This window comes from Syngnathus floridae, chromosome 15, assembly GCF_059516105.1.
Source record: "Syngnathus floridae isolate MCC-2025c chromosome 15, RoL_Sflo_1.0, whole genome shotgun sequence".
Classification (NCBI taxonomy): Eukaryota; Metazoa; Chordata; class Actinopteri; order Syngnathiformes; family Syngnathidae; genus Syngnathus; species Syngnathus floridae.
The window spans coordinates 3,550,403-3,572,218 of NC_142427.1; the positions used below are offsets into that span (position 1 = coordinate 3,550,403).

The 21,816-nt window shown below is 52.6% G+C and overlaps 4 protein-coding genes across 21 annotated transcripts; 2 read left to right on the forward strand and 2 right to left on the reverse strand.

Annotated features, from left to right (window-relative positions):
- Positions 1 to 2,760, forward strand: rfc3 (replication factor C (activator 1) 3). Of its 2 annotated transcripts, none has more exons than XM_088399276.1 (9): positions 1 to 200; positions 825 to 986; positions 1,059 to 1,126; positions 1,210 to 1,307; positions 1,379 to 1,560; positions 1,672 to 1,808; positions 1,991 to 2,089; positions 2,303 to 2,372; positions 2,520 to 2,760. In XM_088399276.1, the coding sequence occupies exons 1-9, from the start codon at positions 114 to 116 to the stop codon at positions 2,709 to 2,711; spliced, it is 1,095 nt and encodes a 364-aa protein (XP_088255402.1). In that variant the 5' UTR covers positions 1 to 113; the 3' UTR covers positions 2,712 to 2,760. The 2 variants fall into 2 exon arrangements, with proteins under 2 accessions (XP_088255402.1, XP_088255403.1); XM_088399277.1 differs by having other exon boundaries at positions 4 to 200; positions 825 to 962.
- kl (klotho) lies at positions 2,761 to 8,331 on the reverse strand. 4 transcript variants are annotated; one of them, XM_088399272.1, is made up of 13 exons: positions 7,416 to 8,318; positions 6,696 to 7,126; positions 6,319 to 6,398; positions 6,093 to 6,255; positions 5,657 to 5,762; positions 5,206 to 5,400; positions 4,887 to 5,110; positions 4,616 to 4,811; positions 4,349 to 4,527; positions 4,064 to 4,171; positions 3,889 to 3,994; positions 3,515 to 3,641; positions 2,761 to 3,337 (listed from the first exon to the last, which is right to left on the reverse strand). In XM_088399272.1, exons 1-13 carry the CDS (start codon positions 8,160 to 8,162, stop codon positions 3,015 to 3,017), a joined length of 2,985 nt encoding a protein of 994 aa, XP_088255398.1. In that variant the 5' UTR covers positions 8,163 to 8,318; the 3' UTR covers positions 2,761 to 3,014. The 4 variants fall into 4 exon arrangements, with proteins under 4 accessions (XP_088255398.1, XP_088255399.1, XP_088255400.1 ...); XM_088399273.1 differs by having other exon boundaries at positions 5,206 to 5,352; positions 7,416 to 8,317; XM_088399274.1 differs by having other exon boundaries at positions 3,132 to 3,337; positions 4,282 to 4,527; positions 7,416 to 8,324.
- LOC148385897 (uncharacterized) lies at positions 7,611 to 10,300 on the forward strand. The gene is made up of 2 exons (XM_088399282.1): positions 7,611 to 8,861; positions 8,963 to 10,300. The coding sequence occupies exons 1-2, from the start codon at positions 8,568 to 8,570 to the stop codon at positions 8,984 to 8,986; spliced, it is 318 nt and encodes a 105-aa protein (XP_088255408.1). The 5' UTR covers positions 7,611 to 8,567; the 3' UTR covers positions 8,987 to 10,300.
- Positions 10,301 to 10,819: 519 nt separating this feature from the next.
- On the reverse strand, positions 10,820 to 21,404 carry pds5b (PDS5 cohesin associated factor B). 14 transcript variants are annotated; one of them, XR_015863214.1, is made up of 37 exons: positions 21,369 to 21,402; positions 21,100 to 21,283; positions 19,558 to 19,682; positions 19,289 to 19,492; positions 19,134 to 19,220; positions 18,911 to 19,008; positions 18,704 to 18,830; positions 18,382 to 18,462; positions 18,167 to 18,307; positions 17,827 to 17,942; positions 17,662 to 17,756; positions 17,273 to 17,418; positions 17,051 to 17,202; positions 16,869 to 16,982; positions 16,705 to 16,786; positions 16,580 to 16,628; positions 16,352 to 16,491; positions 16,128 to 16,243; positions 15,954 to 16,059; positions 15,594 to 15,811; positions 15,398 to 15,521; positions 15,165 to 15,323; positions 14,991 to 15,059; positions 14,729 to 14,865; positions 14,531 to 14,654; positions 14,258 to 14,462; positions 14,061 to 14,175; positions 13,841 to 13,973; positions 13,648 to 13,767; positions 13,400 to 13,462; positions 13,169 to 13,314; positions 13,007 to 13,079; positions 12,499 to 12,905; positions 12,145 to 12,225; positions 11,897 to 11,996; positions 11,716 to 11,803; positions 10,820 to 11,336 (listed from the first exon to the last, which is right to left on the reverse strand). XR_015863214.1 is itself a non-coding variant. In XM_088399266.1 (37 exons), exons 4-37 carry the CDS (start codon positions 19,663 to 19,665, stop codon positions 11,768 to 11,770), a joined length of 4,272 nt encoding a protein of 1,423 aa, XP_088255392.1. In that variant the 5' UTR covers positions 19,666 to 19,682; positions 19,797 to 19,895; positions 21,100 to 21,283; positions 21,369 to 21,404; the 3' UTR covers positions 10,820 to 11,767. The 14 variants fall into 14 exon arrangements, 13 of the variants coding, with proteins under 13 accessions (XP_088255392.1, XP_088255396.1, XP_088255391.1 ...); XM_088399266.1 differs by adding an exon at positions 19,797 to 19,895 and having other exon boundaries at positions 10,820 to 11,803; positions 21,369 to 21,404; XM_088399270.1 differs by adding an exon at positions 19,797 to 19,895 and having other exon boundaries at positions 10,820 to 11,803; positions 19,558 to 19,686; positions 21,369 to 21,404.
- Between the last annotated feature and the right edge of the window lie 412 nt (positions 21,405 to 21,816).

Sequence of the window (21,816 nt, forward strand, 5' to 3'; positions counted from 1 at the left end):
TTTTACCCTTCTCACTTTCCGTACTTGAAGCGGAAGTCGCAGTGCAAACAAGCTTTTCCCCGGGAAATATTTTAGCCGACTACAAGAAACGCAGCCGTTAAAGTCACACCAAAATGAGTTTGTGGGTGGACAAATACCGACCCACGTCGCTCGGCAAACTCGATTACCACAAAGAGCAAGCATCCCAACTCAAGAACCTGGTGAGGATGGCACGATGACAGGCACAAGTTCGGCCTTGGCGGCGCTGCCTTCTTTCGGTGTCTTAGCTTCTAAGCTAATACCATGTAGAAAACAATAGTTTATTTATTATTATTATTATTATTAATTTTATTTATTTACACAGCGCATTTCACAACAGCTGCAACAAACTGCTTCACACATAGCTTCCGTTTTTCGACTTCTGAAACAGATTTCTTTATTTCATCTCTGTGGGAGTTGCGTATCGCACCGTACTAGGTACGTCAAATATTACAGTGCTTTGCCGCGGCATTGTGGCATCCATAAGCCGTTACAAACCATTTGAGACAGGAGTCCGTGACCGTGTGTTTTTTTTTTTTATTTAATTTTGCCATTTGCTACAGGTCTCAATCCCTATCAGCACTAGCAAACATGGGCGATTACTGTATTACTTTGCTTTTTAGTATCGTTGAACTTGTAAAAGACACACCTTAATTGAGCTGTTTTCCCCTTCACCTACAGAAAAAGCAAATGGCAATGAGATTATTCTAGGTGAAACTGCAAGCGTATTCCCTCGCATGGGCATGTCCTAGGTGCCAAAAGGATATGAGTGATTTAGCGACATGTAAAATGTGTGTGTGTTTGAGGTTCAATGCGGCGACTTCCCGCACTTGCTGGTGTATGGTCCTTCAGGCGCCGGCAAAAAGACCCGTATCATGTGTCTGCTGAGGGAGCTCTATGGCGCCGGCGTGGAGAAGCTTCGCATCGAGCACCAGACCATTGTGGTGAGAACATCAATTGGGGCAACGGTAACGGTGTCTGTGACAGGAGAAAACATCCAAGACAGCGCGCTCACCTCTGCGGGCTCTTCTGGTGTGTAGGCGCCCTCCAAGAAGAAGATTGAGATCAACACCATAGCCAGCAACTACCACTTGGAGGTCAACCCCAGGTAACGCATTAGCTCTTACAGTGAGTGCAGCCCTCTTTTCTTTTTCTGACTTGGCTGAAAGTACCACGTTGACCGTTGTTCAGTGATGCGGGCAACCAGGACCGCGTGGTGATCCAGGAACTGATCAAGACCATGGCCCAGTCCCAGCAGATTCAGTCCGGCACGCAGCGAGAGTTCAAAGGTGAGGTACGCGGGCGCCACCCGACTCGAGGAGCATGCGTGATGTGACGCCGCCACCCTTTCCTTCGCCAGTGGTTCTGCTCAGTGAGGCAGATCGCCTGACCAAGGACGCCCAGCACGCTCTGCGCCGCACCATGGAGAAGTACATGACCACCTGCCGCCTGGTGCTCTATGCCAACTCCACCTCCAGGCTCATTGGGCCCATACGCAGCCGCTGCCTGGCCGTCCGCGTCCCTCTGCCTAGCACGGAGGAGGTAACGTCACGGAGATGGCCCGTGTCGGGGATGCCAAGAGGAAAAGGACTCGGGAGTAACAGACGTCGTTTCAAAGTCATCTTGTGTGCATTTTTCCCCCTAATACCCTAGGTGTGTTACGTCCTCACGTCGACGTGTAAGAAGGAGGGTCTCCTCCTGCTGCCTGAGCTGGCCAAGCGGATCAGCGACAAGTCGGGGCGCAACCTCCGCAAGGCCCTGCTGATGTGTGAGGCCTGCAGGGCGCAGCGGTGAGCCTTACAAACGCTTGCCGGGATGCCATTCCGATTCCTTGTCTGGCTAGAACATTTCCGTTGTATCCATCACCTCACAACAAGCGCTACCTGCACGTCCATAACACGTCTTTGCCACGGAGCTATCGAGCTCCGACGCGTTGTTTGTCGCTCGATGATTTGACGGCCTACTCTTACAGGTACCCCTTCTCGTCAGACCAGGAAATTACAGAACCCGACTGGGAAGTGTTCCTCCGGGAAACGGCCAACTACATCGTGAGCCAGCAGACCCCACAGAGGTAAGAGGGTCCACGGGTGGCGCCCATTTGGCTCACGCATGCAACATGCCGCCCCCAAATTGAAATCCTAGCTAACCCGGCCGGCTAGGATCTGGTACAGCTCAGTTGTTAAGGCCTAGCTGCCCACTCCTGCTAAGTTGCAAGCAACTACAACTAAAGGCCACCGGGGGGCAGTGGAAATACTTAAAGTTCAGCTCATTCTGTTTGGAGCAGATTGTTGGAAGTGCGAGGTCGGTTGTACGAGCTGCTGACTCACTGCATCCCTGCTGACATCATCATGAAGGTTAGTGGACACGTATGAAAAAAAATCTCTGCTGGAATAATTGTTACCAAATTTCTGGCCTGACTCCAAAATGTAGCTCACGTGCCTGGCCAACATTTGAACTAGACAATTTAGGTGGGACTCTTCTTAACAAGCTCTTCCTGGCAGGGTTTGGTCAGGGAGCTTCTGAACAACTGCGACGGGCACCTAAAGCCGGAGGTGGCGCACTTGGCGGCGTACTACGAGCACCGGCTACAGCTGGGTAGCAAAGCCATCTACCACTTGGAGGCCTTCACCGCTAAGTTCATGGCCATCTACAAGAAGTTCATGGAGGACGGGCTGGACGCCATGATATTCTGATGCCGGACGCCGTCATGCGCACAGATTAAAAGTAACTTGTTGTTAATGATATTGTTTGGACATTTATTGACACAAATGCACCGCATCGCTGATGCGCATTAGCCATGGTGCACTAGCCAGGCTACGCGAATGAGATTCCCACCTTTACAGTACTATGCCAAGTGTAGCACTCGCTGAGAACTGGCTGATCCAAGCGCAACGACACACAAGTGCACAAGATTACTGCAATAATTTTGGTTCCCGATAAATTTGAAAAAGTCACACAAGCAAGCACTCCTCCATACGAGGCTGTTAGTAAGCACCTTAGCGCCTCCCGTAGGCGTAGTAGACGATGAGAGCCAAGGCGACGAGCGTGGCCGAGGCTACCAGCGTCAGGAAGCCCACCACGGGTCGCTTGGCCAGAGCCCGACAGGCAGCGCAGGGTCGGGCGGTGCGGGGGCATCTCTGCGCGGGCGCCCCCTGCGCGGGGAATCCGTGATGGTGGATGATGTTGCGGTAGTTGGCCAGCGACGCCTTGGCCAGCGCCTCCCCGTGCACATAGCCGTACAGGCCAAAGCCCGGGTCGCGCTGGTCATTCAGGGCGTATGCAAAGTAGCCCTTCAGATTCACGCCGTCCAAGGTGATCGCTGCCAGAAAAAATATTCCATATCAATTCCACATGCTGGATTTTGCCCCAAGAACCACTTTTTCAGTTGGCTGGCTTAAGAAACCACCCTCGACCACAGTTGAGTGACTTTACCCTCCCGTGTCCACGACCCGGCCAGTGACCTAGGACCAGCGTAATCAGACGGACGGGCGCTTACCTTTGAGTGCTTCGTTGATGTAGTTGTACAGGTAGAAGACCCTCAGGCTGTCCTTGAAGCGGGCCGTGTCCTCCTGCACGCCGTTGGCCATCACGTAGATGCCCACGTGTGGGTAGTGCTCCTTGACCTGCAATTTCAATCACCAGGACAGTTGTCGTCAGCACGCTTAACCCTACACACTACGGGCAAACTTGACGATGGAGGGCCACGTTTCAATTCCGAACAGGCTACTTTGTAGCTCATAAATTTGGCCACAATATATTGCCGGATATTTCAAATCATCAATCCACTTATTCTAATCAAGCCATTTCAGGGGGTAAACAAATGCCTGACTGAATGCACTGGCAGGTCCTGAATGTGTACATCCGCCTCACCCAATTGAGTGCCTTCCTCAGGCCCCACGGAACCACAGGCCGGGGCGACTTGATCCACGTGGTGTCCACCATGTGCTGCACCTCCAGCTCCGATGTGTACGTGTACCTGCGGATGCGCCGCACGCTCAACAGGCAGCGCAGCGGAGGCACGGCGGTGGTGCGCATTCACTCTTACGGGTCCTCCTTGGCGCGCGTCACCAGTTCGGCGCTGAAGTGGCTGATGGCAAAGAAGTCGTACGTGCCCTTCACTAGCTGCCGATCGTCCTCGTTGAACACCGGGAGTCTGCAGCAGGACCGTCCAAAGTCACTTACGAGCCTTTTCAAATTGGGTCACGAGGAGTGTGTACAGCTTAACCTCCAAATGCCCGCTTCAAATCAAAATGGCCGACTTGCTATGTCTGAATGGGGTGGGTCTACTCCTGACTGAGTGTGGATTAATTTGCACGGACGGCCTTCACACTCAAGTGAGTTGAGTTGACGCAGCCAGCTTCTCATTCCAGGAGGATAGTCTCCACTGCCAAAGATTGGCTCGGCGAACCACGCCACTCGGAAGTCCAGAACCCTCTTGGCCGGTTCCACGTCCTCGCGGCTGTATGAGAAAGCCGGCTCCACCCAGTCCATGTGCAGGGCCAGAGAGACCTGAGATCAATGCGCGCGTGAAGAGCAGGATGTTCCACGCACGCACGGAGCCGCACGCATGGAGCCGCACGCACGGGCCTGCACCCACCTGACCCCCCTGGACGGGCCTGAAGTCTTGGTCATAGGCGCGCCAAGCAAGTGCATGGGCGAGCATCATCCGATGAGCTTCCTGGTAGCTCACCGTCTCATCGTTGGGCTCGTTGAGTGTGATCCACATCTTCACATGCTCACCCAGCTCGCGGAAGCACAGACGGGCGTACTCAGTGAAACGCTGCGGGGTCTCCCTGGACACAAGCCCGGATCCACACCGACACCTTCAGATGCTATCTGGGCCTGTTGCGTCGCCAGAAGTCGGCTACCTGTTGAGCCACCCAAGTGGCGGCGGCAGGCTGCTGCCTTGACGCGTGTGGTGCCACAGGGTGACCACGGGCGTGACATTGGCGCACAGCAGCTGGTGGCTGAAGCAGCGGTAGTAAGCCAGCAGGGTGGCGTTGGGCCGTGCCGCGTTGCCTGTCGGCACCAGCGCTGACCAGTTGAGGGAGAAGTGAAAGTGGCTCACGCCCACCGCCTGGATTTCATCCACCTGATACCACCAACATTGACAGTACAACGGCAGCAACTGTCACTTTTGGCAGCACGACCTTCTCACAGACACATGGCGTTGCGGTTGCAGGTCACCTGCTGTCTGATGCTAATGTAGGCGGCGCAGTGTGCGTCGCGCTGTGCAGGTGGCGCCAGCAAGCCTTCCAGTTGGGTCAGCTCACCATTGGCTTTGTTCCACACGTACAAATTGGGGTCCGCAAACTGACTGGGAGAGCTTTCCACCTGAAGAATGTGTGTGTTTGGGACGGAGCCCTGAATCTCTGCGAGTACCTAGATGGCGACCAAGCACTTTGTTCCACTAGACGGGCCCAACGGTTGAGTTTGTAGCCTGAAGTTAGTGGCGCCATCAGCCATCACCATGATGTTGTAAATGTTGTGTGTATTTGTGGTTCATGAGTCAGTTTCTTTTTAAAAATGGAAAATCTGGATTGTTTGCATGAGAATCAGTCTGTCTCAGCCAATAAAAGCAACAAAAGTGAACGTTTCGCAAAATGTTTGTTGATGAAGCTTTCAGTTGCCCACTAACCTGGATGGAATTGGCGGAGACCCCCCAAGCAAAGTCACACGGGAAAACCCCTTGAGCAGGACGGTTCTCTGGAAGCTCCGGAAAGCCGTTTCTCTGGATCACGTTTCTGTTGGCAACGGACAACAGCGCTACAGAAAACAACTCGGCACTCGGCAAATGCAACACCCCAGCCGAAACACAAGATTCGTCACATGAATGGACAATCGTTGCTAACCATGGAATTGAGCAGTGAGAGGTGCCCGTGTAGTGGCTAAAACAGCAATCTTGGCTAGCGGTGATGTTTGGCCATCAGTCCGTGACCCCAAGAGAAAGGGGCATCCAAAGTAAAAAATAAAAAGTCAATCATCAACTAGAAGTGAATGTTTCACGAGCCACGACGGCGACTTCCTCTTTGCTGACTCGGCACATGTGGAGCGTCAAGGTCACATGGGCTTACTTGTAGAAGGTAGCCGAAATCTTCGGCTCTCTCTTCATGTCGGGCGTGTTGAAGTCCACGTAGTAAAGTCCCCGCCGGATGCCGCACTCACGGTGCCACTCAAAGCCGTCCATCAGGGACCACGCCGTGTAACCCAGTACCTTGACGCCGTCCACTGCGATGGCTGCGCGCACGCCGCATACGTTATCAGCCACAGGCGGGGCGCCGAGGCAGCGGCGTCACTCACATTTTAGAGCTTCAGCGATGAACCTCTTCAAGTAATACATGTGCTTGGGGTCCTGAGTTTTGGTGCTGCTCGACACATACCTGAAAGAGTACGCACTGCTTTTATTCCCACTTCATTACCGGGGTGCTAGGTGTCCTAGCTAATCACCGCTGACAGTGCTGCCCATGAAGGGTTCTTCACAATTACAACTTAATAGGTGTCGGTGAGCAATGTCTGCCATCCTGCCATGACATCTTTCAGTGCGATTTTCATTTTCCACAATAAATGGAGGACGCCCACTCCGAGAAGAGTGCCTGAGTCGACCTAAGTGAAAGCCTCTGCGACAAGAGCAGCGGCATAAAAAGATCCCAGAGGGGAAAACGGCGGAGCGCGGTTACCAGCCACTCTGCACAACGAAGATGTCGGGCCAATCATACTCGGCGCTGACCCAGTAGAGGAGCATGCGCAGGTCCAAGTCCTCCCTTTGGCCAAACTTGAGGCTGTCATTGACGAGCTGGAAGCTGAGGGTGGCGCCGTGAGACAGTGCGAAGAAGTCTGCGGTGCCCTGCAGCTGACGGCGCTCCTCCTCGCCCAGGGCAGGCAGCCGGTGGCCCAGGCGGGCCTTCATGCAGGCCGGGTAGTCTCCGTCGCCAAACAGTGGCCCGGCGAACCAGCCCAGCACGTGCTCCAGAGAGCACTGGCACTCGCGCAGGCTCTCCATGCGTGTCCGCCTCGGGCGTACCCAGTGGGACGCCAGCGCCATTGACACGCGCCCGCCTTGCTGCCGCCGGTAGTCGCGGTCGTACGTGTGCCAGGCCGCCGCGTGAGCCTCGAAAGCAACGAGACAGCAACGGGTCAGCCGTGCTTTCAAACCCTCAGAACTGGGGAGTTTCTTTCGTTTCCGTTCGGATCAGATTACGGTTTGGAGTCGGGTGGGTTCCAAATGAGGTTTTCATTTCTGGGTTCGGGTTTCTAATTTGAACTTGGGGTTGGGGTTTAAAAGCCAGGTAAGGGTTTCATGAACAAGGGGTTAACATTTCAAATGAACAGCAAAAGCTAAAATAGTAAAATGACGTTGTCCCCTTCAAAAGAGAATAATGACAAAATAAGGGTCTGACCTGTAAGAGCACGTGGCCAACCTTGAAGGGCAGGTCGGGGTCGCCCTTGACGCCCGGGGCCATCACCCCGGTCCCATAGCCGTGTCGGGCCACCACAAAGGGGTTGTCGATAGTGATCCACCAGCGCACGTCGTGGCCGAATGTCCGGAAGCAGAAGTCGGCGTAGTCCCGGAACACCTCCACCATGTCTGTGTTGCTCCAGCCGCCCAGCCGCTGCTGCAGCGCCTCGGGCAGGTCCCAGTGGTACAGGGTCACCACGGCCTCCACACGGGCCTCCTTGAGCCGGGCCAGCAGGCCACGATAGTAGCGCACGCCCGCTTGATTCAGGCTCCCGTGGGTACCGTTGGGGAAGAGTCGTGGCCACGACAGCGAGAAGCGGTAGTGGCTGACGCCCAGCTGGCGGATGGCGCGCATGTCGGCTGCCGTGTTGTGGTAGCTGTCGCTGCCCACATCACCCGTGGCCATTCGGTTGCCATCCCGCGTGAACGTGTCCCAGATGGACGGGCCTTTGCCGTCCTTGTCGAAGGCGCCCTCCACCTGGTAAGCGGCCGTGCCCACTGCCCACATGAAGCCCGGAGGGAAGGTGCCGTACAGGAAGGCCTTGTCACCCGGGTAGGGCAGCTTGCTGAAGCGCGCCCACGTCCGCAGGCCAGCCCCCGGCTTGCCGGAGGTGCACGCCAGCCAGGCGCAGGCCAGCCAGGCGGCTAGCCAGGCGCCGGCTCTCGAGGCCGAGCTGCGGTGCACCATGCTCTGGCGCGGTTTGATGTTTGACGAGCGCAGGAGGAGGAAGCTGGGCCAAGAGGGCCCCGCTGGCTCGGTCAATCATTTGCAGAGCAGCTGATGAGGAGACAGTGTCCGGTAGCACACAATGTGCTGAAGTCGCATTATTTGTTACGACAAAGCCATTATTCTAATGTCTGGAAGAGCGCCACAGGTGGCTTGTGTGAGGCTCTGTCCGGGCGAATGCTTGGCATTGACGAGATTAGAGCTTCCCCTCCCCTTCGGGAGCCACACAACAAGCACATTTAAATTGATGCCAGCCGGCCGGTCAGCGGCCAAACTGTCAAACGGAGAGTTGACTCGCACAGACCTCAACCCAACGGGCCTCATTTAGATCAGCATGCATTACAGCACGAGTGGCAAAATAGAAATATGGTCATGGTGGTCATGAACCACCTGAAGGACAGCACGGGCCCCCTGCTCGACCCCCTGCAGTTTGCCTACCGGGCAAACAGATCGATGGACGATGCGGTCAACATGGGACTGCACTACATCCTGCACCACCTGGACACCCCAGGGACGTACGCCACGATCCTGTTTGTGAACTTCAGCTCGGCGTTCAATACCATCGCTCCTGACATCCTCCACCAGAAGCTCATCCAGCTCGCGGTGCCTGCCTCCACCTGTCAGTGGATCACCAGCTTCCTGACCAACCGGAGACAGCATGTGAGGCTGGGCACCATCACATCAGACACCCGGACCACCAATACAGGGGTGCGTCCTCTCCCCTCTGCTCTTCTCTCTCTACACTAACGATTGCTCCTCAGGTGACTCTTCTGCGAAGCTCCTGAAGTATGCACCACTTTCATCGGACTGATCCGGGACAGTGATGAGACTGCATAAAGTCAGGAGGTGGAGCGGATGGTCCACTGGTGCAGCCAAAACCTCCTGGAGCTGAACCCGCTCAAAACTGTGGAGATGACAGTGGACTTCAGGGGAGACCCTTCACCACTTTCACCCCTCACTATCCACAGTAACTATTGTTTCCACAGATACCTTCAAGTTCCTGGGATCCAGAATCTCTCAGGACCTGAAATGGCCCAGCCACATAGACTCTGTCCGGAAGAAGGCCCAACAGAGGATGTACTTTCTGAGACAGCTCAGGAAGTTCAACCTGCCACAGGAGCTGCTGAAGACATTCTATGCTGTCATCCTCCAGTCTATCCTCTGCACCTCCATCACTGTCTAGTTTGGATCGGCCACCAAACAAGACAAGCACAGACTGCAATTGACAATCAAGACTGCAGAAAAGATAATCGGAACCAAACTCAAAGCTATCCAGGACTTGTACCTGTCCAGGACCAGGAAACATGCAAGTAACATCTCTACAGACCCTTCTCACCCAGGTTGCAGTCTGTTTGAACTACTCCCCTCCGGACGGCGTTACAGAGCACTGTACACCAAAACCAGCAGACACAGACAGCTTTTTCCCCAGGCTGTCGCTCTGATGAACTCACACCACTCTTAGATTCTCAGAGACATTGCTGTGCAATAACATCCTGCTCTTGACGCTTTATCTTTGAATTGTCTGTATTGTGTACTATGTGTCCACTCTGCATCCATTGGAGCCTGGTCATCCTGGAAGAGGGATCCTCCCATCTGTGGTCTATTGGTAGAGTGTCCGCCCTGAGACTGGAAGGTTGTGGGTTCAAACGCCGGCCGGATCATACCAAAGACTATAAAAATGGGACCCATTGCCTCCCTGCTTGGCACTCAGCATCAAGGGTTGGAATTGGGGGGTTAGGTCACCAAATGATTCCCGAGTGCGGCACCGCAGCTGCTCACTGCTCCCGTCTCCCCCAGGGGATGGATCAAAATCACACGGGGATGGGTTAAATGCAGAGGACAAATTTCACCACACCATGATGTGTGTGTGATGATCAATGGGACTTTAACTTTTAATTTCTCAAGGTTTCTCATTTCCCCTAGTAGGAGTTTTGAGTTTTTCCTTGCCCTCCTGGGAGTTTAAGATCAGGGGATGTTTGAAAATATTTGTCAATTTTCGAACATGTCCTGTGTTGTTAGTCACCTAAATGTTGAACAGAGGCTGAGATGTACCAAAATCAAATTCCTTGTCTGGCATGCTCAAACATGGCCAATAAAAATTCTTGAATCATAAAATCTCTGCTTCCATGTTTTTAAGGAAACAGCCCTGTGGCTTTAGATTTAGCGTGGATGTTTGTAATGTGACACAGGTGGTGGAGAGGCCTTAATGCATCAAATTTACAGCCGGGGCGTCGATGCTCCTGCCGCCTCGCGTCCGGTTCCCAAGTAACAGCAGCCTCTTGCTGGCCATAAAACACAGACGTGTTTACCCCGGGGCAATAAAGGACCATTAACACTTTATTACTGCTCAGCACACATGCCCAATGGGTGATGAGAGAAGATCAATCTGACCTCACCCAAGGGACCCTGCACCAAAATACAAATTTTCAAAAATGTCATGACAACCGTTCCAAGCATTTGAGTTGTGTGCAGAAGCCCTGGTGGAAGTCATTCGCTCGATTGTTACAGTTAATGACAATCAAGTAATTTGATTACAATCAAAATTTGCACGAATTGTAATAGAAAAAAAGTTACTGTCATAATGACGTATCAAAAGTGACTTCAAATAAACTAATACATGATCTTTTTTACATTTTTTAATCCACGGTAAAAAAGGTCTTGTTAATGTACAGGCTGTAAACAAAACAAAACATGTTTGAAAGGGAGCATCACGAAAACAGGTGATCAATTTCAGAGCAGGTGGAGGAAAGCCGTGGGGGAAGCTTTGCTTTTTTCCAAGTAACAACAACAAGGCAAGCGCCCCCTGCAGTCAGCATCGAACATGACAAACACCAACACATGAATCGCACAGAAAGAAACTACGTATTTACAAGCACATTGATTGTATCGTTGTGCTAAAAATGAACATCTAGCTAACTCACATGAGGCCAACAACGACGCAGCCGGGGCGGGAACACAGCAAGTAGGAAGTGGGACGCAACAACTAGCGAGGTGCACATGCGTGCAGGCCCGTGCGGCAGTGGCCATAAAGCACGTATGAAAAGTTCGTGTGGTTCGTCCATATTTCAGATTTCGTTCCTTGGCCCCCAGCCGCCGGCTAACTCATCTTCTTCGGCCCGCCGGCTTTTTGCGACCCTGAGCGAAAAAAGCAGCTTGTGAGGAGTCTGAACGGAGCCACAAACCATGTCCAATAAACGTCACAAACAACCTTGATGCGTCTTAAAGGGACAATGTGGCACTTTTTAAAAAGCCACTTCTCGTTTGAATAGGATGCAACCAAACGTCATATGGCGTCAACCTCCGCGGATTTCTTTCCCATCTGGTCATGGCGAGTCATATGACGTAGGTTGCCATATAAGATGACGGAGACAATGGGATCATTGTCTCAAATGTCTCAAAAACGCAAAGTGCTCACTTGCGCAAGTCTTTTGTGATGTCGCACAGCTCACAAACTGTGATCGTTTCTAAATGCACGCACTTCCAACTGACCGCACAATGGCAAAATAAATCCTACACGCTGTCCCTTTGAGTTGAGTCAATACTTGGGCTGACGACACAATCGCGTTTTAATGCTGAACTGCCAAACGTAGGAAACCGCCATCCTAAACAATGGAAACATGTCAGACATTAACGTTGTAAACATGTCGACCGTTGCACGTTAGCGCTGAAGGTGAGCAGTGGTATTTTTTGCCAACCTTAGGTATGGGCTCCTCCTCCTGCACTTCGTCATCCTCCTGGTCTTCCTCGTCCTCAGAGTCGTCTTTAGCGGCTGCCGCCTTTGACCGTTCTCCCCGCCTGAATCAAACAAAGAAACATTTCCAGCAATCAAACAAATTCTGTCAGTAAGCCATTGTGCACATCAGGTAAGATTTTGTTTTTGATAACTGAAGAATTCAGTTCATCAGCCCTGTAAAGTCTCATGCTGTCCAAAGCGTGGTCTTACGTGGGTTTCTTGGGGGGAGGTTTCACTGACTTGGGCGGTCGTCCTCTCCTCTTCTGCGGCGTCAACTCCGCCACGTTGGAGCTGGCGCACCAACAAACAACAAAAATATGTCATAGCAACTTCAAATGTTGGCTAAGCTGAATGCTAACGTAGAACAGAAAACCCTCTCCGCAGAGCTCGCATCAATGTCGGCAATTGAACACAACTTATGCAGTGAACAATAAACAACGCTCACAGGCCTTGGGCAAATGGATATGTTCTGTTGTGGGAAAAGGGACTATGAGAAACCATGTATTTTACTGCCCCCTGGTGGCCAAGACACAGCAGGAAGCGGCACATCACTGGCGTTTTCACCTTTGCGATCGTCTGGGAGTCCTGGCCTGTCGTCCAGCCCGGGTCTTGACTTCCACGTTCTCAGTGCCGCCACCGCCGTCCTCATCGTCGTCGTCCTCGTCGGGCCTCTCCTCGTCGTCCTCTTCGTCGTCGTCGTCCTCTGGGGGCGGCGCTGCCTTCTTGCGCCCTCTCTTCCCTTTGGCGGACGATGCGTCCTGATTACCCGATGCGGCCGCCTTGGGGGGCCGCCCCCTGCGTCCCTTCTTGGGAGGACTGTTTTGCTCGTCCTCGGGCCTGTTGTCCTCATCCCCCCACATGTCCTCAGCCTCCGTCACGGCCGTGGCCTTCTTGCGTCCGCGTTTGGGTTTGATGTCACCGTCGTCGCCAGCCGTCAGGCCACGCTTGCGACCACGAGGCTTCTCACTCTCCTGGAAAGACACCAAGAGTTGGACAAAACCTAACTCTTATTCCTTGTCGGCTCCCGCCAATGTGTTTGCTTATGTTGAGGTCATTTTGTTTTTGGTGTTACCTTGTCGGTGCTGTCTGCTCGCTTTCTGCTCAAGTCCTCATTTTCACTGTGGTCCATTTCAGCGCTGTCGTGCCTGAGAGGACGACAAATGACAAGGGTGACAAATGAGAATGTCCAAATGAGGCTGCAGTTCACGGGGCCGCCGCCGGGCATGGCCTCTACCTGCTCTTGCCACGTTGCGGCGAGCCTGGACTGGAGGAGGAGTCGTCATTGCTGGCTGTCTCCATGCGGGACGCTTTGCTCTGGATCTGTTTACCGGCCGACGACAGCGGTTTGTTGACGGCGCCCAGGACATTGGCAGACTTGGGCTGCACAGAATGACGCGTCAGAATGATGAGGACGACGACAGCAAAACTCACCTTTCCTGGACAATGACTGCAAAGGCACACTCACCTTTCCCAGCGCAAAGAACGACTTCATCTCAGGCGGAAGATAATATTTTGTGTTGCTGATATTCTGAAATGAGAAGCGCACTTTTTTTGCAACAAGTATGAGCCAACTGTCGCTCGTGCTTAGTGGGTCATGCGCACACTTTGATGGAACTTTACGAACTTTGCCCAGCAACAAGGAAACTATTTCTATTCATCTTTGAAATGTGATGTTAGGAGATGATTTAAAGATGTTTGGATAGCGGTGGCAACCTTATCGGGCTTTGTGAACAAGGTGCTGGGCAGAATGGGGTCTTTGGGCGACTCCAGGCTGTAGGTGGTGCTCTTGGACATGATGATGTGCATGGCCACATCGCACACCGTGTACAGTTTCTGCCGGGGGAGGGAGGTGGTTGGCGCGCTGTCAGCTTGAGACAGGAGCGAGGGAGGACACGGCAACAGCTACCTCATTGGTTTTGGAGTCAGCGGGCGACTGTGCGTCTTTTGTTTGCTTGATGTTCTCCACCATCTTCCTGATGAAGGCGTGGCTATTGTTCTCGTTCTTGGCCATGATGATCTCCAGCACAAACCACAACGCTCTGGCGTAGAAGGGCACAGGAGAGTCAAAAGTGAAAAGTGCGCTGCCCGCCCACTGCAAATGGAAAGCAACAGCCGGCCGGACTCACTCTTTGATGTCTTTGAGCTGCTCGATGTCCTGCACTTTGACGTAGTCTGGGTCGTGCGCCAGCAAGTGGACGGCGTAAGGCACCACATACTCGGGCAGCAGCGAGAAAAGCTTGTCTGTTTGGATCCCAAATGATCAGAGCGTTAAGGCCAGGCCATTCGTTCCAAAGGCCAGGACAGTCTGCTTGCCGGCGCTCACCGCTGATGGCGGCATGCTGCTTGAGGTATTCGCGCCGAATGTTGACGTTCTTGACCAGGCACTGGCGCGCGTGAGCCCGCCGCTCCTTGACGGGGTCCTTGGCACACAAGGCGAACACGGCCATGTACTCCAGAGGGAGGCGCAGGCGGCACAGGCCCCGGTGCAGTTTTTGCGCAAAGCCCTGACGCACCTGGTAGCACTCGTCCTGAAAGTCACAAAAAAAGACTGTCGCTCGGGAGGCCCGAGCACAGTTTGTCGGTGGAGCCCACGTACGTTAATGACCAGCGCACACAGCTGGTACTGCTCCAGCGTGATGATCTTGTGGTAACACGGCTCCTGGGCCAGCTTCAGCAGGGCACAGGCGGCGGCCAGGCGGAGCCTCGACATGTCGGGTTTGCTGACAATAAGCAAATGAGGATTGAAAACAAGTAAACAAATAAATTAAAAAATACATTAGGCGTGCGTTCGTACCCCATCTTCCCTTGCTCTGTGAGGTCTCCGTCGCTGTGCAAGATGGCCGTCAACATGCGCAGGGTGGAGTTGCCAGACTTGCTCTGGTTGTTCTTCACGCCCAGCAGCCAACGCACCATCAGCTTGATGCCCTGGATCTGAAACGTCACAGCGTTCACATCATCAGGCGGATTCGCCACAAGTGGGAACAACTTGGTTCTTGTTTTTATTGTTTGTTTGCGTGTGGGTGTCCACATTTAGGGACGCGCGCTGAGTCACCAACCTTGGCCATGGTCTCGGGAGAAACCTCATCGTCGGGAACCCAAAGCTTGGTGGTCTTCTTGCCTGGAATCTACAAACAAAACCGTGGTGGTCCATGTTTTTGGCAGTCCTCGCTTCAAATGTACAGGCAGGTGGTGTGCTGTGCCTCCAAAAAGGCGCCTTGACGCGTACATACCCTGTCATTCATGAGCAAATCCTTCACGATGAAGTTGGCCACCAGCGACTTGAGGGGGGCGGCAAACTGCTCGGGGGCCAGCTGGGCCAGGTGACCGAGCGTGGTCAGAGGGGTGATGAGCTGCTCCAGGTCGGCTGGGTCCAGACCTTTGTGCAACGGCTACGCACCAGAGACGCGCAAGCGCTGAGTCGAGTTCTCCGTGCAGAAGCAAGCTCGCCACAATGTGAACTGACCTCAAAGATCTGCGCAAAGTGAGTGTCTCTGTTGGCAAACATGGCATTGATGCAGTGGATGGCGTATTTGGCCTGACGAGGCGGGCCCCGCTTGGCTTTGGACTGCAGCACCGGCAGCAAGACACTAAGGGAGGCAGCCGAGAATCAGAGGCCACTCTGACGCAGAGAATAACGTCCGACAGGAACATTTGCGCACAAGCAAGAACAAGCAGCATTCGTCAAAGGCTGCAGAGCGTGCGCGCGCGGCACATACGACTTGATGTGCGGGAAGCTCTCCTCCATCTTGCTGCCTGTGTTCTTGAAGATCTGCAGCGCCGCCTCGGCCACCTTCTCGTCGTCCATCTTCAGGCAGCCCAGCAGGGACTCGAAGGTCTCGGCCGAGTGGAAGGACACTGGGTGCGTAAAGGACAGCACCTGGGAGCCGCCGGAAGGACATCTCAAATCATCCAGGCACGCTACTAGGGTTACCGATTCAATTCTGACTTGGGGCAAAGGCGTGTATCTGGAAAGGTCAATGATTGGGTGGTGAGTGAGACCTCCTTGACTGACTTTTTACCTTAAGCAGTTCCAGGCCGGCTCTGATGGCGCTGTCTGTGAGAACACCCTCCTCCTCGTCGTCGGCCGTTCCTTCTATGGATTTGTTGACCTGTTTGATCAAAGCGCTGCCAAGAGAGCGGGATTTATTTAGCCTTTTTGGCTAACGGGTGCCCACAGCTCGCTTTGCGACTACCTGATGGACTCTGTGTCGATGTGCACGGGAGCAATTCTCTCCAAAAGGAACTTAACCATCTCCAGGAAAGGATTGCTGGGCTGCTTGGGACTGCCTAGCTTCTTTGTGATGTCTCGCTGAATTGGCAAAAACAAAGAAAAATATTTTTTTCGCGTGCCGTCTGCTCGGAGCTGACGACGAGGCCAGAAAGCTGGACTTGTGTGCTAACGTGCCCTAGAACTCACCACACACAACTCAGCCTGCTTGCAGGAGCATGAAGGGCTGACCAGCGTCTCCAACTGGTCTCGGATGCGCTCGTCGTCCTCCAGCACCTGGGCCAGCTTCTTGACAAAATCTTGAGCCTTGCCTGGATCTGGAAGATTTCCTGACACACATGCGCACACACAACGGGCATCTTAGGGAACTTTGAAGACGGCTCCCTCAGAAAAAGTACTCAAAAAGTGCCTCCTTACTGGTAATGACCATGACTTTGGCGAAAACAGCTTTGCTGGAAGTTTCAGACTACGAAAAGCAAAAGCAAGACAAATAAACACACTTGCTTGCCTCAAGTGTAAGAATCCAGGCTTGTGGCACCCACCTTGGGCTTCTTGACCAGGTCCAGCAGGTCTTTGACGTTGTGCCTCAGTAGATTTTGACACTTCCACATCTCATTCAGGGCTCTGCGGGGAGAGAATTCATGCAGCGTTGGTCAATGTGTAACAAGGAAGGGCGTTCGTCAGTCTGTCTGTGGGTACAACTCACTTGACAGCATTGGTGTCCAAAGTGGCGTAGAGGTAGTAAAGACACTTCATCCTCTCTGCCGTCTCCAGGCTGTGAGGGACCATGTACTGGGCAAAGATGCGTTCCACCAGTAACCTGTATTTCAGGAGGAGGGGGGGTTGTCAGGAAAGCCCACGTCAGCTCGTTGCCGACCACTGTCGCACCTGTCATCGATGCTGTTCTGGTAATAGATGTGAAGCAGCTTGTCTTTGATCCAGGAGATCTGCTTGGACGCCTCGCGCCCACCCTCGCCCTGCAGCGAGTACTTCCTGTAGATGGACGCAAGTCCCATCATGGCCTCCTTGCGTACACGCCACTGAGAGGGGAGGCACACAGTAAATAAGACCCCTTGTTCAAAAGTCAAGCCTCAGCTGACGCTTCTTTACCCTCTTGTCCAAGGTACGCTCTTTGACAAAGTTGAGCAGGGCGTCGTTCACCAGAGAGAGGTCCTTCTTGGCGGCGGTGACGATGGAGACGATGACGTCGTGGCGGATGGCCTCCTCCGGATCGTGCGAACGCACCCTTAAGAATTCTGCCGACACATGCGAAAACACAGGAGCCGCGCGTACAAAGTCTGCAATCTTGGCAAGCTGACCCATCTCGGTGAACGCTGATGAATTTGAAAACGAGCCACGATTGGCGTTGTGCTCAAAAGACAGGCCCGCCCTTTTAGGGAGACCACATCCAAAGTGGGTGGAGCGCACAACACGCTCTTTTAATATTTTGAGGCTGTTTGTATACGCGCACATTTTTTGCAGGCGGACGTGTCGGATACCTGTGAGGTCTTTAGCAAGGTCAGGGTGGTTCATAAGACAATGGCTAGCAAACTTCACGCACTCCAGTCTGATGGGCACATGGATGTCGTTGAACCTTTGCGAGAGGACACCGGTGTTGGAGTCGGACGATGGCGACCGCATTGATTTGGCTTTCTGAGATCTACCTGCCCAAGTAGCACTGCCACAATGGCTTGTTCTGTGCTGCCAACTCAGAGTCCTTGGCGCCAAACATCTTGGCCAGCAGCTTGACCACCTGCAGCCTCTCATCGTTGTCATTACTCTGCACAGAGAGACGGAGAAAGTCCTTCACCGTGATGGAAATTGAAGGGAAGCGAGAGGTGGACAGCGCTGAATGAGCTTTCTCCGTCTGCAGTTGAGACGTTGCTGGCAATATTACACAGACTGAAATCTCTCCCACTAATAGTGCTCACAAGTCAAGTGAGTGTGCCCCCATTGCACCTGTGACAAAAACATCCCTTCCAAAGGCCTTTTGCTCAATTCTACCTTGAGTTTGAACTCCAGCTGGGGCAGCACGGAGAGCAGGAGGTGGCCGTCAATGTTGTAGAGCTCCAGGATCAAGTCGAAGACGTGCTCGGACAAGTCGCTCACGGATGTCTTGCCCAGCATCAGCACCTGGTTGAAGAACTGAACGAGGCGCAGACGTTAGGCGCCTATCGATGACACACAGGAGAAAAGATTCTGAGCGGAGCCGATCTCACGTTAGTGATGTATGGCTCGATGGCCTGAGCCGTCCTCTTCAGCAGCGCTTTGGCCAGGTCGTACGCTTGCTTGTTCAAATTCTGCATGCAAAGACCACATAGAAACAATGGGTCATATTTAGGTGTGTGTGTATATTAATGATCTATATACGTATAAATATATATTTTTTTTTTCTTCTTCTTCAGTAACCCTAAGATTCAAGGAACAGAGTACTCAGCTGCAGGTGGCTCAGTGAATGGGAGAATTGGGGGGGGGGGGGGGGCTACTGAACATAAGCATGCGTGTGTGCCCGTCCCGTGCTTCTGAGTATGTTCGACACACCTTGTGGGCTGGCACCAGGTTGACCAAGACCGTGTCCAGCAGCTCCTGGGACACGGTGTCGCCCTCACAGATGATGGAGCTCATCAGGTCAACCATGTGCATATGCACCTTCTGGTTGTGGCCGTTGCTATGGAAACAAAGGGGCGAGTGGGGAGTCATTTATGAAAAGGTGCCCGGGCGGAAGTGGGCCGGGCGGGAAGGACTTACTTGATGACCTGGAAGAGCGTGCGGTAGAGTTGGGTGAAGATCTCGTTGCTGTCTTCCAGCTCGAAGCAGATGTTGTACGACTTGACCCAGGCAATGTTCTGCGCAGAAAAACAGTTGCGCGTGAGGAATAAAACAATCATAGGATTTCAGTCGATGACAGCGACCGACGCAGAGGACAAATGCGTTGGAAGAGAACGGTGAAAGTGGTGTGCTCGACGCGCACCTCCAGCAGGTAGAAGTATCTGTTGAACTGAGGGCTCTTTGTGTCCTCCAGACCTTTGAGCTGCCTGGTGATGAACATGAAAATGTCCTGCAGGAAAAGAGAACCCATGAAGACGAGGTAGCGGAAACTGGTCCGGTAGCCGGATGCAGCGGCACCTTCAGCTTGTCGGGGGAGGTGTAGGGTGCCTCGGGAGCATAGATTCGGAAAATGTCGGCGAGGCAGCACGCCACCAGCAGCCGCACATCCTTGTCGGGGTGTTTGAGGAAAAAGTCAGAGGCCAGGTGCAGGGCCAGGTTCAGGTAGAGCTCCTTCTGCTCTTCCGAGTCCTGGTCCATGTCCATGAAGGTCTTCACCACCATCTGAAGGAAGATGACGAAGGACGTCACCGCAGACTCAACCGAAAGAAGCGCAAGGGAGGGCTCACCTTGAGGCGGCGGACCATCTCCTCCTTGGAGATCTTGTCAGAGATCTCCTTCACCCCCGGGGGGTAGGCCACCTTCCCGTCTGTGGCTCGAGCTTTAGAGTGAGCCATCCTCTGGATGCCCTTCGCTGCCTCAACACAGAAACGGAAACAAACAGCAGAATAATAACCAAAACAATTAATCCAACAACAACTGGTTGAGCAGGTCATCCGAGGACCGAAGGCGCTGACCGTCAACTGACCAAGTGTCCTTGTCCTGACACCTTAACTGGTGGCCAGCGGGTCCTTGTGCATTAAGACGCGTGAACGCGAGACTTTGTCCTGAAAGCACTTTGGCCACTCTGTGGGGTAGGTCAAGCAGTAGGGGAAGATACAGCATTCCATTTACCCAACCACCAACTGTCAATTGCACAGCTGTGTCAGTTAACGACGCAGACTTTGATTATTGATAGATAAAAGCAAACACATTTTCAGGGAGCCCCCGTCGCACAAATGAGCATGTGTTTCTATGCCGCTACGTTCAAAAATATTCTGAGGTGTCACAAAAATGTTCACTGACTGCTATACTGTGCTAAAAAAGTATTAATTACTGCATCAAGAAATCAACTTTGATTGGAATTTCAACGCATTATATTTGATACAATCATTCTTGAGTCTGTCAACACTTTCTGTTCTACGTCCCACTTTGCAGGAATAACAGTAGCGTCAGATTATTATTGATTTGCATTCATGAATGTTAAACATCTTGATTTATTTCCTGATGTAGACTAAATTTACATTGTAATACCTCTCAAATTGTGCCGTTGATATGTGCTCTTCTCTGCTTACTTCAAAATTATTAAATCAAGAATACATGCGTGAAAATTGCTGCGATGAAAAAAGTCGAAAATAAGCAGAGAACAAATTAGCCTCGTGTTCTGTTCAGAGGGTTAAATTGAACATTAGCAAAGCTTTAAATTCGAGAGAATCGATAGAATTCAAATGTAAAAATGATTCAAAAAAAGAAAGCATTTCTTTTATTTACGTGAGGAACCGAGCAGCCTCGGGGAGCTTTTAAAACCCTAACCTTGAATCAGAGCAAATGCAGCTAGCCGAGCTCAGCTAGCAGCTAGGTGGCTAACCGTCACTAGCAGAGGAGCTAACGCAGCTAGCGGCATGAAGCTCTGCGGCGACAGAGAGGGCGAACGGACGGCCACTAACAAAAACATCCCCGCGGGTAGCCACTACCTCCTCGCCAAACACCCCACGACCGCCGCCGGTTAAACACCCGGGAGACTCGGCGATACTCGCGCGCGAAGGAATCAATGTGATCCAAGAGGGATGAGGACCAACCACCGCGCTCAGCGCGGAGGCTTGCACAAGGCTGCGGACCCAGGCGGGCTGCGTTCCGGCTCACAAGCACGGGAAGCGGGGCGTCTTCGCCGAGTCTTGCTCACCCCACCCCCTCCCCCCCTCCCCAGGTATCTCCAGTGCGCTCCGGCGAGCCACGGTGTTTATGTATTAGACTGCAATGCAGGCGGCGATGGCGGTGTTTCGCTACGCTACCTGTTTGTGTTGGACGGAGTTCGGCCGCCGTCCTCTGCTGCAATTTTACCCCTCCTGGCTCCAAAATGGCGCCAATATGCGAGCGAGCGTTCACTGCATCGCCTAGCATCCCCGGCCGGGCGTGGAGCGTCCCCCGCAGGCGCTCCGGGGAAGCTCGCGATTCAGTCAAAAGCATGCAAAAGGTCTAACGAAATATACACAGCTTTCATTGAATAACTTATATACATAAATTCAAATACATCTCGTGGTTGCCAAATACTAAGTCTTACTGGGAGAGTTGCAGCGAATGACTTTTGAAGTTCCCGTAAAAAGAAAATACAAGGAAACCTGCCTGAAAATAAAGTGAATCGATGTTTGATTTTGTCTCAAGCCAAACGTAGTAATGTGATAGGGGGCGCTCCAACACAACATTTTGAGGCGCATCGCACGCGCTGCAGAAAACAGAGATGACAAATATTTACGAGGCATTTGTTTTCAAGGAACGCCATTTACTAATAAATGGGAGCATTCTATTTAAAAATTATAATAGTGACAAAGGAGTTCACAAATGAGGAACCGTATGTACTTGAGTATCCAGTAAATATTAATATAGATTAAAATGTATAAAGATAAGCATTTGATTCAGCGATTCTAACCTAAGAATGGCCGATTTCTAAAAATCCAGTCTTCCATTCCACTTAAAGGAACTTTGTAACACGGGCCCTGTCCCCAATCAGC